The 17,830-nt window shown below is 36.2% G+C and overlaps 2 protein-coding genes across 2 annotated transcripts; one reads left to right on the plus strand and one right to left on the minus strand.

The window, feature by feature from the left end:
• The first annotated feature begins 8,667 nt into the window (after positions 1-8,667).
• LOC113311883 (O-fucosyltransferase 7-like) lies at positions 8,668-13,913 on the plus strand. The gene is made up of 12 exons (XM_026560678.1): positions 8,668-9,328; positions 9,473-9,565; positions 9,737-9,836; positions 9,944-10,011; positions 10,387-10,475; positions 10,568-10,748; positions 10,826-10,954; positions 11,042-11,175; positions 11,394-11,607; positions 12,470-12,654; positions 12,749-12,844; positions 13,180-13,913. The coding sequence occupies exons 1-12, from the start codon at positions 9,164-9,166 to the stop codon at positions 13,337-13,339; spliced, it is 1,614 nt and encodes a 537-aa protein (XP_026416463.1). The 5' UTR covers positions 8,668-9,163; the 3' UTR covers positions 13,340-13,913.
• Positions 13,914-14,135: 222 nt separating this feature from the next.
• LOC113311891 (F-box/LRR-repeat protein At4g14103-like) lies at positions 14,136-17,279 on the minus strand. Its single transcript, XM_026560685.1, has 5 exons — positions 16,153-17,279; positions 15,237-15,401; positions 15,082-15,123; positions 14,657-14,977; positions 14,136-14,465 (listed from the first exon to the last, which is right to left on the minus strand). The coding sequence occupies exons 1-4, from the start codon at positions 17,143-17,145 to the stop codon at positions 14,657-14,659; spliced, it is 1,521 nt and encodes a 506-aa protein (XP_026416470.1). The 5' UTR covers positions 17,146-17,279; the 3' UTR covers positions 14,136-14,465.
• Between the last annotated feature and the right edge of the window lie 551 nt (positions 17,280-17,830).

Genomic DNA, 17,830 nt, shown 5'->3' on the forward strand with positions numbered 1-17,830 from the left:
GCCACGTGTATTTACACAAGTCTCTGTCTCGGCATCTTCTTGTACACAGTGGTTAGCTAGCCGCTCGACGATCTGCTTTTCCGGTATCTAATATTGAGATCGGATTTGTTAGTGCAACAATGTAATTGAAACAACATCAGTGGAAGGAGATTATGACATTTCCCCTAAACGTCACACCACATGTATTATTTTTTACCAACAGAAATCGGATTGACGTTTTCTTCCAAACAAGAATGAATGGAACTTGTGGATTTGACTATGTTTTGTTGTTGATTTAGAATCTTGACTTTTGGTGATCGTTTTCTATATGTTATGCTCCTACCATCTATTCTAGTCTAGTCAATGAATTTATTTCTTGATAAAAAAACATACATGGAGAGATTAGTCTTCTAAACTACGACCTAATGTTAAGCCTAGTATTGGCAACATTTGCTTGGAAATGTTCCCTACTGCTCTGAGGCTAGGTTTAAAAATCCATGGATAGTACAATGCAAAGATAGTCATGCTCTCACACTATTACGAATGAGTGCATAACAACAGATAAACATATACTTCTGAGCTATCAGATTCTACATTTATTTACATGCATCTCTTTGATAATAATGCTTATTTCCCTGCTTGGTATTTTTCAAAACGTGAATGTTCACCAGATTCACAGTGCTTGTCATTGTAAAAGCCTGCGAAAATCGGTGAAGTTTACGGTAAAATTGCATCTCCATTATCAATGTGAATTTTAATAAGAGACCAGGCAGAGCAGAAGCTGCAGAACTTCATTTTAAGTGAAAAAATTGGATATATGAAGTCTGGAATCCAGATCCTATGCTTCCCGTATGTGGGTCTCTCAGGCTGGGGTACTGCCAGGATGCATGTATCAACCTATCTATTTGGTTGCATAAGTTCATTTATGGTGGATGATGGCATTCTTAAATGGCATATATCATGAACCATGTGCATTAAATATTTTTATTGGTTAAAGAGAATTGCACATCTGGCTTTGAAATATATCTATCTTCTCACTGGAGATTATACTACACCACATGAAATGAAAGCAACCAATATGCGTCCCGAATTTGAGTTCGTAGTTTTAGCCTTATTAGTAGAAAAATTTTCATAAAATTGGTTAAAAACATCGAAATCAACAATTTCTGGATGAAATGGACAATTAGATTTTGATACTGTTTAAATGACCAAAAATATAAAAATAGGCAGGATGTGACCAATTTCATCGTGCCTATTTTTAAAAAAAAAAATCTTATTTTTAATTTAAACAGGATGTATCCAGTTTCATCCTTGCTATTTTTAAAATTTAAGATAGGATGAAACTTTTTTTTTGTCATTTCACCCAAACTATTTTTTACCTGTGCATTTGAACCGTGATTTAAAAATATTTGGACAAATGATCCATTTTCGGAAAATTCTTATAGTGACCTAGCGATACATTCCATTGTGCCTCGTGGCTGTAAAAGTTGAAGCTCGCTCAATGGCTACCTTAGCAGCTAATCTTAGACCACGTCTTGAAAGAATTTCTAAGAAAAAACTTAGAAGATCAATGAGTCAGTTTTCTGGTAATTTTGGTTTGAATCGGATTCATAAACACAACCTAGTTCTGAGTGTGTTGATGAGGTAGCGGAATGTCGATCGATCGACTTGATAAACATCAATTCATCATCGACTAAGACATTCACGAAAGAACACTACCTCAAGTAATACCTCACTCACAATTATCAATGGGACCGAGTCAGTCCTAGTTCCACACGGTGTTGACAGTCAGACTCGCAGTCGGTAGAACGTCAAGCATGATATGAAATGGAAAACACTTGAGTCAATCAACTCTGAAAGACAAATATATGCATGAAGTAGAGACCAACTTGATCATCCTCTCAGCGTCACCACTGTCTAATTAATATTCATTTCTTCTGAACAGAATTCCGATTCACGTGTGAACTCATATTTGGGATTTTTGATTGACGTTTTCTCGAAACAAAAATAAACCAAACTTGTGGTTTTGACTATATTTTTCTGGTGTCTTAAATTTTGACGTTGGTTGATCGTTTCCTATTATATCATACACCTACTATCTATTATCTAGTCGATGAATTCGTTTCTTGATTATTTTATTTTTTTTAACATGCATGAAGAGATTTAGTCTTCCAAACTATGACCACCTAGTGTTAAGCCTATTAGCAACATTTCTTTGGAATTGTTCCCTACTACTCTCATAAAATCAGGCTATGTTTAAAAATCTAGATATGCCAAGAATACTAAGTTGTCCTCTTGAAAATGCAAAGATAGTCATCCTTTGGAATAATGGAGTACACATTAACATATTTAGCATATATTTTTAAGTCGTCGGATACTGCGTTAATGCACGTGCATTTCAAACTGGTGGCTAAGAGATGCATGCTAGTGAGTAGTGATTACTTTGAAAGTTTTGTTATCATCTTTATATATACTTGTGGCTGTGTGAGAATCCATAAAAATGTGATTGAAGTGGTTGTATAAGAAAATGAAATATGCACCACCTACAAGGAATTCCGTGAGGGTAGTTGCAGTTTGGATATATTTTCTTTTCTTTAAGCTTTTAGAATATATTTTTGCCAACATTCACGGCGTATTATGGGATCTTGTATTTAAAGCTCAAAACAACCCCCACTCTCCAGTGATTCTATAATAGTCGTGAGTGACATAAGATATTCCCTTCGAGCAGAGAGCAGCCTCAGAAGCTTCAGGTTTCGAATTATATAATTTCCTTTTGCCCGATCCCCCATATCACTTCCTTAAATTCTTTGGTCCTTCCTTCCATCCCGTACCACATACGACATCAAAAGTCAGTGATGTACTTTCGTCAGCATTAACAAACACACAGAAACCCCCGCACAAACTTTGAGTAAAATTTTCATTCAGTCGAGTCAGCTGCTCGTATCTAACTCCGCCCGTTGCTGTAATATTTAGAACTCGATCGATTCCAGAAAGTTGAATTGAAACAGAACCCGGGCCTACGATGAAAAACTTTACAATAAAGAGTCAAGTGAATTTGACTAGTAGTAACAAGTTAAGACTTGTTTCTGACCAAATGAAGTACGTAAAGCCTTCAGAGAAGGAATAGAAGTAGTCTCTAGAGTCACGGGAGCAGTGAATGAAATTGGATTGTGTTTTTTCTTGTCATTTTCTCTTGTACCTTTTATATGTGCACCACCACCAAACACTGCCATATAAAAGGTCCTATAAATGAAAATGTTCTGGCTTCAAAAAAACACCTACATTCCAAATTAATACCATATGTAAAAAGAAATTAAATTTATAAAAACTGCCGGAGAAAGGAGAGAGAAAAAGCACCATGTTCACTAATGAATATAATAAGTTCTATTCTTTTTTACCTTCAATCCTGACTTCACAACTAATCTCCCCAGCTAATTAATCCGAAACCTAAACGATAGTGATGTATTGTTCACCTGAAAGATTCCAACTCCTAAAAATGATGAATTTTTGTTTGGGGGAGAACGACCATTATCTACCAGTATTTTTTCTAACATTATTTCTTTGGCAAGCTGGTGGGTGGTGCGGGTTAATGCTTTTCTTTTTTCTTGACAATCACGTTTCAATTCATTCAAATCAAAATTTTGATTGCACAGTCGCTTATAAAAATATCAAAACACCTTGAACAGTATCAAAATGTAGAAGTTTTTTTCACTCAGGAATTCTTGATTTTGATCTTTTTAACCAATTTTGTGCTTTGACAAGCCGGTGGGCAATACGTGCCTATGAAATTTCAGCCAGTGAACTCCCTTCAAAAAAATAAAAATGTCAATTTTTCTTTTTGGACCATTTCTTAGTTTGTGCCTGCCATCTTTACGCAACGGCCATGTTAATCTTTTATATCTCGTTCCAATAGAATCGCCTCGATCATTTTCCGGGTCTCGAAGGTCGGTCACAATCATTATCATACACTATGTAAGAACACTTTTTTTTTTCTATCTTTCATTATCATGTGAGCATGATTGGTCTTGTCAACTAATCTAAAGAGAGTCTCATGATATTTCTCTTTCCGTGACACTGTTTCGACAATAGCTCTCCAACTCTCAAGTATGTTGTGCCTGAACAAACCCTACCTCCACAAACTGGCCGGTATGTAAATACGCAAGAAGACGAAGATGATGTCTCGGGAGAAAATGAAGATGAATACGATCTTAATTCTTATTTAGTTAAATTTAATTTAATTGTACTTGTTTATTTAAAATTATTTTTAATATAATTATCTTAATTTTAATTTTAAGTGTAGTCGTTTAAACAAACAACTTTAAGTAAAAAAATATATTAATTAAAATAAACAACAACACTAAATTTAAATTGAAAATAACATCTATCTGTCTCTCCCTCTGCATCTGCCTCTGCCTCGCCCCCGTGCATCGTTTCTTGATCCTTTTAAAGTCCAAAGGTGCTTAATTAGATCTTCTCTTAGTTGTCCATAGATTCCCCGGTTTTGGAGTCTGTCTGTGGCAATTCTATATTGTCTTGCCGGTCGCCCATGCTCCACCACAAGATCCGCCACCAAATCTTCATCTGAAAAACTCGTCCACGCTGGGCACGCCTGGTTTCTTCAATGACCATGTTATGCAGAATGATACAAGTCAGCATAATTTTGTTCATTTGTTGAAGATCAAAAAAGCGTGTCGGCCCAGCTATGATGGCGAATTTTCTTTACAGTGTGCCAAAAGCGCGTTCAACATCCTTGCTGCATTTCATTTGTTGGGTGTTCAAGTACGTCATATCCTTCGAAGTCGCCGATCCAAAACCTATTCGTCATATCCTTCGAAGTCGGTCGATACGAAATTTTCCTACATTTCCTGATATGAGACGGTATTGGTCGTTTTGTATAAAATTTAAGGGTAATTTTGGCGAAGAAAGTCTTCCGGGTGGTAGTAGAGGTGCATGTAGCTCTCGAAGCAAGTTTACTAAAGTTACTCTTTTGTTTTTTTTTTTGATAAAATTGATGTTATCTATTATATTTTATCCGAAATTGTGTGGAGAAATGTTTAATATAAATTATAGTCTCTAAATCTAGAACCGATATTTCAACGATAATATCCCCGATATAAAATCGTACCAGTGTATCGGTCCCGGCCGAGATGAACCGATATCCGATATTAACTACATTGCACGGGTTACAAGAATATCTAACAAGCCAAATACAAGAAGGTCTGTTGCAATGAAATCGGTAAAACCTACTTTTCTAACATTTGTTCTTGACAAGCCGGTGGCAATGTCCGCCTAAATGGTCTGTAAACATTTAGCCAGCGGTATCCCCTTTGAAAATAAAAAACAATTTTCTCTCTGGACCATTTCTTAGTTAGCGGGTGCCATCGGCCATGTTAATCTACTATGTATCATTTTCTGGGTCTCGAAGGTCGGTCACAATCATTTTCATGCATGCATTAGCTAGGAACACTATTCTTTCTTTCTTTCATTATCATGTGAGCATGATTGGTCTTGTCAACCATCTAAAGAGAGTCTCATGATCTTTCTCTTTCTCGTGTCCATGTTTTGACAACAGCCCGCGCTGATTTTGTTGTTAGTTCTCTCAAGTATGTTCGTTCGGGTCATGTGGACTTGTACTACTAGCCAAGTCCACCATGTGCACTTGCTCCGGCAAATCTAAATATTTTAACAGTGGGCCCTTCATGTTTCTAACGTAATGTGTACTTAAGTCGGATATGTTAACACCTGTCCAACCAATTACATCGTTTTTAACTCCATAACTCCACATTAATCTGAGTCCTTTTTTATTTAATTAAGAGATAAGATTAATTAGTGATGATAATTACTTGGTGTTGAGAAAGTGATTAGTGGGATAGCGGCAGGAGGTCCACGCGCAAAAGTAAACAGAATTTTTTGGTGGCGTCGTATGATTGGCCAGCTGTTTTAGTTTAAAATTTTATATTTCGAAAGTCACGTGATTATGTGGGACACGTAGCGCAATGTGATCTTGGACGTGTCAGAGATTCAGAGAATAGATAAAACAATTTTGATCGACTCAAAATTTTGAAAGGGCGTGGGCAGTGGGCACTCTGACTGACTTGGCCATGGTCACGTGGGTCTACGAGATAATCATTTTTTTAGTTGACTTGAATCGAAGGCAATGTTTGATGTGGTAAACTTGTGTCCGGCTAATTGGGATCCTCCGGAAAAATGAGTCGGGACGTGGATTTAAGTTGTCCCTTGTAATCTTGAAATTTTTTGTGGGTTATGGTTTTAAGTTATCTCCAAGAATCCTGTAAATCATTTTGGGACATGATTTTAAGTTGTTTGTTCTATACTCAAAAAAATCTACCCAAAATTACCTGCTTGGTAGGTAGTTGTGGACACAAGAAAACATCTTCACAGTGAAAGCAATCTTCATTTCCTTTGAAAGAGAAAAAGACATGTACACAACAAACCATTAGTCATCACCTTTTTTGTGTTGCATATGAACGAATATAATGATGATTTTCAAAGATAGAGTTGTTGGTGATGATCTCTCTTGGCCTCAAAAGTATCTAAAGGATGCACTTTGTAGCACAAGAGCAATGTGATGCACTTAGTCACCCACACTTAACATAAAACGTGACCACTTTAAGGTACTCAATATGGACACTTTGGAATGTTAACGTTACCCTAAAAGTAAAAACCAAAGCAAATCTATAACTAGTAAAGAAAAAGGAAGGCAGGATCGATCACGAGATTTTACAAATTGAAAGGTAAAAAGCAAACAAATATTGTCACAGTCCACATCATATCTTTTTGTCATGTTTCGCACTCTCAAAATGAAGGTTTGTGGAACTATTAGAATACGAAGAACACAATTTTTTGTTTTTTTGATTTGTTTCTTGCTTCATTTACAAAAAAACGTTTCCTATATAAATAAGTCTAGTGCTAGAAAATAATTCATCATCAAAACAAGATCTCTTAAGCTAGGCAAGATAATATGCAAGATATGCACAATATATATCATAAACTAGGTAAGATATTATATACAACACATTGCCAAATATACGTGAGAGATATTTGGCTAATACAAAATCTCCCAACCACTGCATGCTCAAACCGGAAAAATAACAGACATCAAGATCCGTGTTTCTGAAAGCAAAAATGTCAAGAATCTTAAATTTAAATCTTCGGCATGTTCAACAATACAATGTCAAAATGATATGGAAGTAAACAAGTTTACTTTTTGTAAAGCAAAAATTTTCATGGCTTCCGATTTTTAGGATTAATTTTTACTTTTGGGAAAACACAGACACTTCTACCTCAGACGTTGTGTTAATATCAGACGTTGATTCAGGCATGTTGGTGGGTGTGAAATTAGTATTTGGGACATATACATGTGTTTAGTTGGTTAATAAAATCCAAACATAAGTTAGGCTAATGTTATCTCGGTGCAAGAGACCTAACATGATTTGATTTTTAATAGAAATAGTTGATGTACATTTTCAAAAATTGAAGATGATGTTCCAACAATCTAGTGAAAGATTCAATCAACGGTCATGAAAAGATAGATAGTACACCAAAACACAAGACAACCATTCACTATGGAAGAAACAAGTACTGTTTGCATTTAGTGTGTTGTTTTTCACACAACGGTCACATTTTTACTAAAAACCGTAATTATCATGATTTCATCATTTGAATGTCAATTTTTTTACCAACACAACAAAAAAAAGTTAATCAAATTTGTGGCATAATTAAAGTGCACATTCACCAAATACTTGGAAAATCCCTTTTTCGGAGTATACACGTAGAAGAAAGGTAGACGAAAAAGGGTGTAGATTTTTCTTTTGATTTTTGAGTATGAAATATGAGGAGGACTAGTCTATTCTAGCTGCAAATGAAAATGTGCTTAGTTGGGAATATTGAATATGATTATCATTTTAGTTCTATAATGTTTCGTGCACCTTTTAAGCTTAAGTGCAAATGATAATTAAGCTGTAAAGCATAACAAAGAATTTGTCGACATTGATTCGTCCCCCCACCCCACATAAAAGAGTTAGCTATAGAATTTCCATCGAGTATATGGACATAGACCACACTTTTGAACTTTGTGCGGTGCTTACTCATTAAGTCTACCTCTACTGCAGTAATCAAATGCTGGAAAAGCAGATGTTTGGGTCCAAGAAAAATCTCTTCACCTACCTAATCACCGTCTTAGAACTGCAAATCCACCGAAAAAAAGTGTCTTATTGGCAACTCTGTTATTTTACAATGCAGGTTGGGAATTATGGTGTAAATAATACAACATTGATAAATGCTAGATTAATCAGAGGGTTCTTTCTAAGCGATATGCCACTTAGTAGAAAACCGAGCGCACTTTAACTCATTATATATCCCAATAATAAAGTATTTGTTTAATCTGCAAGATTTTTATCTGTCGAATCTACAATTACTCTTCCTTTTATAACAAGATTTCCAAACACGGTTCTGAAATCATTTTTTTGCCGATACTCACTAACCTGAAGTCAAAACTCATCTTCAAAAACATACAAACGTGACTTATTATGTTGTTTTCATCGTGTTGTCAAACAATGAAAATTTGGCCTCAATATAAATATCAATGGTCACTAGAAGTATAATAAAAGCCATGTGGTTCCATATTTTTATGCAGTTGGCAACAACCTCGAACGAACTAGGTCCAACCAAAGAATGGGTTCACCATTGACAAGGTCCATGTGAACTAGTTCTTCTTCTACACACCACGTCTCGTCGTCTATAGATTCAATTCCCCCCTCTTTTTCTCAGTTTCTCACTCATCCATCTCCTCCCAAAACGGTTTTTTTATTTTTTTTAATCTTCTTTATTAAATAAATCAAGATACTCCGAACTAATTTTAAAAATCAAAATTAAAAAAAATAAAGTGAAAAAGCTAAAATCTGAGAAGCCAGAGTAGAAGAAGAAGAAGAAGAAGAAGAAGAAGAAGAAGGAACGGTAAGTAAATACCAAAAAAGAAATTCAAAAATCCTTCTTCTTCTCCATTCTTCTCCAATCATAAATACACACATTCTTTATTGATTTTAGTCTCACACAGAAATATGGTTCATTCTTCTTCTTCTTGTTTTGTTCTGCTGAGGTTATAGAGATACAAAGAGAAAGTACATACTAATAGATTAGATTAGATTAGATTGAAGAACAAGAGATGTTGAAGAGGAAGAATAACAGGAGTATAAGTCTGATAAGAACAGTCATATCATGTACAATCTTTCTGATTTCAATTGCAACTCTTCTTTCTGTTCATCTTCATATCTTTCTCTATTCTAAAGTTCCTGTCTTCTCTGATCCTACTGCTTACAAGCTCCCATCGGTAATTCAATTTTTAGGTTTTTTTTTATTTTATTTTCAGATTTCATTTTTTTTTTATTTGAAAAAAACAACAACCTAATTTTGATCTTAATAAATGATTTCTCTTATTGATTGAGATTGAATCGATTTTGTTTCGATTTTGCAGCAACATGAAATCGGGCATCATGGGAGTGAGTTGAGCTGGACTCAGGAATTAACTCCTCCCCAATTTTCAAAACTTCCTCCTCCTTCACAAAAGGTCTCTCTATTTTTTTCAGTGCCAATCAATCTAATGTCTTACATTGAAAATCGATGATACCAATAATTCATCATGACTTTTTAGGGTTTAGGATAGGATTAGGATTGTTTCATTTATAGCAAAAGTAGTCATACTTCTTTCATGTTTTCACTCCTTTAGATTTGACGACAGTTGAATGTTGCAAATCGGAATCGGGATATCGATAAGCTATGGAAGGCTCCCCAGAATAAAGATTTTGTGCCCTGTGTTGATCCTAGTCCTGAGTATTCACGTAAGTAACCTCAATTTTTCGTTTAGTACTTGTGTTTGATTCTGCTGTGTAATTCACTTTTGTCGATATGTGATTGTTAATTTGTTGCTTTTGGTTGATTGATTCAGTTCCTACGGAGTCTCGTGGTTACTTGCTTGTTCATACAAATGGTGGGCTCAATCAGATGAGAGCTGGGGTCTGTATTATTCTTCTCCTTCACTCGTTGTGTTGTGTTCAATGGTCAATTGAGTAATAATATTCAGCTAAGCAACTGATGTTGAAACTCGAACGCCTTGCCGCATCGAATGATTATTGATATGGCTAGTTGGTCTTTTAAGTAACCCCACTTCAATAACATTTTGACTTCTTTCTGTCCCGAAATTGGACTCCTGAACCAGTAAATTCTGTTTCTGTACAGTAGAAGATTGGATATACATGACTATCTAGTTTGCAATAGGTTTTTAATCCCGTTGTTTTGCTATATTATCATGAAATTAAAAGAAGAGTTGGGGAAACTCATAGCTACCATAGTAATTTCGAACTGACAGCAATCGTTATCATCATATGGCAGATATGCGACATGGTGGCAGTTGCTCGAATTATTAATGCAACTCTTGTTGTTCCTGAACTTGATAAACGATCTTTCTGGCAAGATACAAGGTGAGAGTGATTCTCATGTTCTGCTCCAAGCATTTTGTTACAGGTGATAAAGTAACTGATACCTGAAACTATTTTATTTTTCTGAACTGCAGCAATTTCTCAGACGTTTTTGATCTCAATCATTTCATAAGTGCTTTAGCTAATGATGTCAAAATCATAAAAAAGTTACCAAAGGAACTGGCTACTGCTACCAGAGCAGTTAAGCATTTCAGAAGCTGGTCGGGTATAGAATACTACCAAGATGAGATAGCTCGCATGTGGGAAGATTACCAGGTGTGTTCAGTTGGCTGCTTTCATTGTAAATAGATTGATATGACTGAATCTAAACTGGATATCTTTTTTTTTAATAGATTATTCGAGCAGCAAAATCCGATTCTCGCCTAGCTAATAATAATCTACCTCCGGATATTCAGAAGCTTCGTTGCCGCACTCTTTATGGTGCTCTTCGTTTTTCCCCTCGGATTGAAGCTATGGGAAAGGTAGTTTAATCAATCGTGTAATTTCCTCTTTGAATATACATTGGGTATATGGCTTTAAGGATTACTGATGGATCTTTCCTTTATCAGCTGTTGGTGGAGAGAATGAGGTCCTATGGTCCGTATATAGCCCTGCACTTAAGATATGAGAAGGATATGCTTGCTTTTAGTGGATGCACGCATGGTCTGTCTTCGGATGAGGCCGATGAACTAACCTTGATCAGGTATGATCACGTAATGATATGTGTACATTCTCAGATGAGAAACTAAATTCTGCCTATTGTATTGTTTATGTTAGGAAAAATGCAAGGTCAATCGCAGAATATGTGATTGATTGAAAGGAGATTAGGATCTTAGTCGTCTGCCACCTGGTTGTGCCATTTTTTTTTGGTTGCTCTAACATCACCCTCATGTTTGACCCCATCTCTTATTTCTTATGCAGAGAGAACACGCCACACTGGAAGGTGAAAGACATCGATTCCAGGGAGCAGAGGTCCAAAGGATATTGCCCTTTAACACCAAAGGAGGTGGGAATGTTCCTAACTGGTTTGGGATATCCATCAAACACACCCATATACATTGCTGCTGGGGAGATATATGGGGGTGATAATCATATGGCACATCTCCTGTCTCGATTTCCGTTAATAATGAGCAAGGTAATGACTATCTAGTTTGTCAATGCTTATACTCCTTTTAGTTACATTTGAGTTTTTAGTTATGGGAAGTAAATCAGCCATTTTTCTTATATGCACGGGCATCATATGTACCTTGATTCCTAGTTAGCATCTGAAATTGATTAGGAGACTTTTCAAACCTCAGAATGGACGGTGAAAATGCTTAATCTAATCCTTGCTAGATATCTGTTTCCGGGCAAATTAAGAGAATTTGCTAAACTTAGGGTAGACAAAGGAGATAGGCTCAAGTAATTCAGTAATTCTTTTCCAGTCTGACTATTGGGTACATAGGCCAGGTTGAATTTAGCTGTCGTCCACTGAGCTTTTTATGTGCTGGATTCATGCTTTTTTTGTCATCAAGTGAATTGGATTTGTTTACTGTACATTAGCCTACTTTATGGGGATGGTATTTCTGTTGTATACATTCCCTTGAGCTGCGACCCTTCCCTTCATTAGCACAAGTCCGTGAGTGTCTTCTTCTCTTGTTTCTGGAAAGAGTTGTCTTCAGATTGCTGATCGGCTATCTGTTGGATGCCAAATGGAGCTCAAATATTCTTCTTGGAAAAGATTGCAACTGGACTTTCCAATCAGTTTTTCGTTCTAGTGTTCTCTGTATCTCTTTTGGTTCCATAAATTTCACCCCTCCTGAGTTTTTTTGGCAAACATCAAACAAAATAAAAAAGAAGCAAGTGAATTATACTGTATGTGTCAGGATAATTATCTCTCTTGATTCGTATGTATACAGAGTAAAGCAATTGTGAATAATATTTATCTCGAACCTATTATTACCATAATTTTAGCAGCAAACTTAATGGCCCCCATTATCGTTCTAACTTTTTCGCAGGAAAAAATAGCATCAGTTGAGGAACTTGAACCATTCATATCTCATGCATCCCAAATGGCTGCACTTGACTATATTGTGTCAGTTGAGAGTGATGTTTTTATTCCTTCTTACTCTGGAAACATGGCAAGGGCAGTTGAGGGACACAGGCGTTTTCTGGGGCATAGAAAAACATTTTCTCCAGACAGGTAAGGAGACTCCACTACAAGGCGTGCATATAATTTGAACTATCTTGACAACTTATTGTTGCTAAAATGAAATTTTTTTTCTCACTTATACCAGAAAGGCGCTCGTACATCTGTTTGATAGAGTAGAACGAGGATCACTTAAGGAAGGGAAGAAGTTAGCTGATCAAATCGTAGAAATCCATAGAAGACGGTAAGAGTTTTTCCTGTTTCTGAACCTTCATACTTTAATGGAAAACAATGCCACGGAACAGGAGTACACATATTTTATGATGGACATTGTAACAGCATATCCATGATCTGTTGTTAGAACTCTGTAGCTTCAAAAGCTGACTGGACTGAAAAAAATTGAGTTTCCTACAACATATCTCATAAATAAATTTCTTACAACATCAAGAATTTACCTGCTATTATCACATGACAGAGGACACTGAAGGACTGTGGCACGAATTATTAACTGTATGATTGCACACCATAATTCGCGTTATCTAATCTGCATCTGTCTAATTCATTGTTTTGATGGAACAGGCAAGGGTCTCCAAGAAAGAGGAAGGGTCCCATCTCTGGAACAAGAGGTATGGAGAGGTTTCGGTCAGAAGAGGCATTTTACGTGAACCCTTTACCAGATTGTTTGTGTCAGATGGAGCCTGCAAATATAAACAATTCTTATACTAGTAGTAATAGGTAGATGAAGAAGAAGAGTACAGTAAATCAAAATTAATTCTTTCCTAGGTAGTATAGGTTTTGTTCCAGAGGCTCGAAGATACAGGAGCAACGTGTAAAGAAAGAACAGCTAGAAGCAGTAGACTAAGAAAAAAGTTCCAGCTATAGATGAACTTAGAGAAATAAAAGTGCAGCTAATATGATAGTAGGTGAGGTTTTATGAACTAGAACTGCTGAATATTCACTTAGCCAGAGAAAGAGATCAAGCATGGCAACTAAGAATCCGAAGCTGTTCAAAAACAACAAACGTTAAATGTTGAGGCCCCTTTCACAAGACATTATATAAGGAAGGGAAGAAGGAAATTTGAAATTTTTGACCGGCGACAAAAACTTGTAAATGAACTGATTTTTTATGTAAAGAACACCCTATTATTCATTGTAGGGTTTCCACGGAGAATCTGTTCGATCATTATTCTTTTTCATCAGATTCTCTTTGGATGGTAAACTGTGATTGATTCATAGTCTTATTTGGTTGTAATTAGTTTGGAGATTTTTTCTTCTGAATCAATATATAACCTTCAAGAAGGAATTCGTTTTCATGTCTGAAGCAAAAAGTGAAGCTTGTAAATATGCAGTTAAACATTGCCTCCTAAACTACTCTTCCCTTTCAACAACGTTAGTTTAGCCGTAAAGTGTATGAATTATGGGTTTAAGTGGCATAAAATGATGATAACATGTCCAGGGAAATAGAGTAACCCTGCCAGTCACAAGATTGGAGGTTGCCCATAAAGAGAAATGACAACCCAGCCAGTCACATGTTATGTTCTATAACATTAAATTGAATTTTAACATCGAAAATAAACACCAGCAACAGCTAGAACTATGAGTTTTGATACATGTCATTGTAACTTGGAAAGAGATTTCAGCATCTATAAAATTACATAATTCCTCCGCGAAAAAGAACAATAATAATCTTCTTATACCACAAACTTCAAGTACCAAAAGATAATAAGGACTGGCATGATTGTATCAGGATTTCAGAAACTTAATACTACATAGCAAAGGTTCGGAAAATATTCCCATTGCATTAAATTTCACAATTTAAGAACTCAAAAACAGCTTTCTGTGCCCAACCACCTTTAGAAAAACACCTAAAAAGAGTGATTGAAAAATTAGAGATATATGAAGTCCTCAATAAAATTTCTCTGGGGAGACAATTATGGTCTAACAGGAAAAAGCTATCATTCTAGCAATAAAAATGAGACAACCTTTCCCCGATATTTAGATTAGAGAGTGCATGAAAAAAAATAAAAACGAAATTGATATGACAAAGTCAACTTACTCAGGAGTTTAACAAGATAACGATTTTCTTAGAGACTGTAGGGAATTTTCGCAGCATCTCACTAAATTTCTTCATTTGTTTCTTCCTTCGTGAGTCTTTTTCATTTGAATCACTGTCGAGTATCACCGACTTAGTTGAATAACTGTTGAGTATCACTTCCTCCAAGACCATGGCATGTTTCAACAGAATCTCTAAGAACTTCAGTTCATTAACCCATCCACGAAGACCTTTAATCTCAACAAACTTTAGGTGCAATATCATGCACGACAAAGACAATCCTGCGTCCCAGTAGTCTCCTATGTTTTCTGGATTAAATTTTACCTACAGAACAACCAGATATGATATTAGAACTAACCAGACTTTATTGCTTTCAGATTTGGGGTTCAATAATTATGAAAAATTCACATGAAATGCTTGATGAGTACCTCGTCACAATATGGATATACTGGAAACGCATAGAGATTTAGCTGGATATTAAGCAGTAGCAAACATTGAATACAGGCACTTATCTTGAATTAAAAATGAGTTACTTTGGGTGACATGAAAAAACAAAAGTAAAGACAAAGAATTTAGTTGAAACCTTTGATATCTGCAGGGAAACAGATTCTATATTAGGAGAAATCTTCAGTACGTAGAATATTGAACACAAGCAGTCCCTAGAAAGGTAGGTCTCGAGCTCCAAATGTTGCAAATTGCAAAATTTAGGCGGCTGAGCGTCTAATATACCTGGAGATCCACCTAAAGCCTTGGTGCATAAAAAAAGAAAATGAAAGAAACATCATTCAGATTATATTTACACTGCCAGAACCCACTGACACAAATTATTAAAAATATCAGAGCTTAGCGAGAAAATGGAAGAGAAATCATTCAGATTGTACCTACACTGCCAAAACAGAAAAACAACAGTTTATAACTATGTAATAGGCAGGTAAGTTTGCTTGATATGCATCACTATCGGTAGCAGAAGTAGCAACAACGCGGTCATGCATCCTTGTCTAAGAAGCATGCACTATATTTGTCGAAACGGATCCAAGCCGATGCCTATGCCTGTTCAGATTTCAGAGGGTGGTAGCATTGCAGAAGCCTAACTTCCTTGGGTTGACACTAGGTGGGTGCACTTAGGTGCTCACTTAGAGGCATCCCAAGGAGATCGGTACAAATTTGCCAAATAAAGAGTAAGATGTTGGTTTTTTAAAATTTTGTTGTTCCGTACTGCTTGATGTCTTGCTTTTTCTTTACATACTAGATTGTCTGTTTGGTATACAACTATTAGTAATCTGGATAGCTTGATTAACTCCTATTTTATGATAACATTTATATAGGCTTCGTACACATAACACATGCAGACAACTCTTAACAATATCCTTGTCCTAGGCGCTCATAATGCATCACCTAACTACACTTAGCAGGACTGAAAAAAATGGTTTCATACGAATATTATATTACAGGCAAAGAAGGTTAGAATAATATGGAAAACGAAGAATTAGAGGTCATACCTTGATGAAAGCATTTCTTAATGTCAACACTTTCACTCTATGAAACCTTCTCAAAAATCTCATACAACGCTGTGCATAAAATTCTTCCATACCTTCATGAATCTCTGAATTACTTGGTGGCCATTGATCTTTTATATAAATTTTTATCTCAATATCAGCATTTACTAGAGATGGTAGACTCTCTAGAGTGAAACTTGTTGACAAGTAACTGTTGAATACGAAGGATACGAGACTTGGAGCATGCAGTTTAACCTCACTATAGCTTTCAAAATTCCAGCACTCAAATTTAAGATACTCAAGTTTAGGCAAAGAAATATTCAGATTCATATTGATAAATCCGTCTCCGAATTCCATGATCAACGATTCTAGACAAGGAAAACTCGAAAAGAACCTATTGGTTAAGTTTTCATCATGAAACGATAAATCATTAAGTTTCAAACACAATGATTTGAGTCGAGGTAAGCTCATTTCAGTAGGTAGAATGAACTTGTTCTGATACTCACCATCACCTTCATCAAAACGCAATTTCAGCTCCAATTTTGTCAAGGATTCACAAGTACATAGACAAGGAGGAATCTCAAAACCGTACATAGGGTCGGTCTTAATATAAACCTCCTGAACATTGTGATTGACAGCGGTTTCGATGAATTCATATATTTTCCTACGAGATACATGAAAATTAGAGCATTTGAGTTCAAACCTCTGTATATCGGAGTTGTTGTCACGAAGCTTGAGCACTCTATCCACAAATTTTAAGAAACCCTTTGTGCGAAAATATGGCTCTTCATAAAAATCATCATCACTTGCTTCCCAATCGCAAACATAATTGTTGCTGAATCTTAGAACGGGCATCGAAGTCCAGATATATTGCCATCTTTTAGACAACACACATGTCTGAACTGCGTATGTTATAGACATGAAAGATAGTATGTGGTGAATTAGGGATTCAGGTAAGATGCTGATCCTGTCTTCTTCTGAGTTTCCTCTTTCCATTTTGAAATCGGATTCAACAATTTACACTCAAACTGAAGATATGGGTAAACCTCACCTACATTTTCCTTCCTCGGTGAGATTCTGAATTGATATAGAGAGAATCAACCGAATGAATTGCAGTGTTTGATTTTTAATTTGGGGAAAAACAAAAGGCGGAAACATCAAGAGACTCTGTTTATGTATTTAATTCTAGTGTTGACTGTTGACTAGTTTGTTGATATTCGCTCCGGCGAATGTTGCCCCTCCATCTTTATCAGATTATCACGTCATTCACTGCCAAATCGGAGTTCGATCGAAAGCATAGCTTAGCGGTTGGGATTGGAAATGAGAAGCTGGCGGCAGAAGTACAAATGTGTGGCATGGTTTCTGCCGCCAACTGGACGGCCGAAAAATAGACAGGCACCGCAAGATTTCACCTGAAGAAATCCAACTGGCATTAGCCCAGTTGGCCAGGGGTTGGGTTTCCAACCTATAAGTTGCAGGTTCAACTCCAGCGTTGATCGCGTCAAAAAAAAAAGGCACAAGCATAGGTTAGCGCTAGGGTTTGAAATGAGATATTGAAGACAGAATTATAATCAGGAGACGACCAGTGCAAGATATAACTCGTGCACACATATAACCGTTGGCGGTTGGAAATGACCCGCTAGCAGCCGAACTAAAGATGGGTAGCATTTTTTGCCGCCAA

The sequence above is a fragment of the Papaver somniferum genome, chromosome 1 (assembly GCF_003573695.1).
Source record: "Papaver somniferum cultivar HN1 chromosome 1, ASM357369v1, whole genome shotgun sequence".
NCBI classification, from domain to species: domain Eukaryota; kingdom Viridiplantae; phylum Streptophyta; class Magnoliopsida; order Ranunculales; family Papaveraceae; genus Papaver; species Papaver somniferum.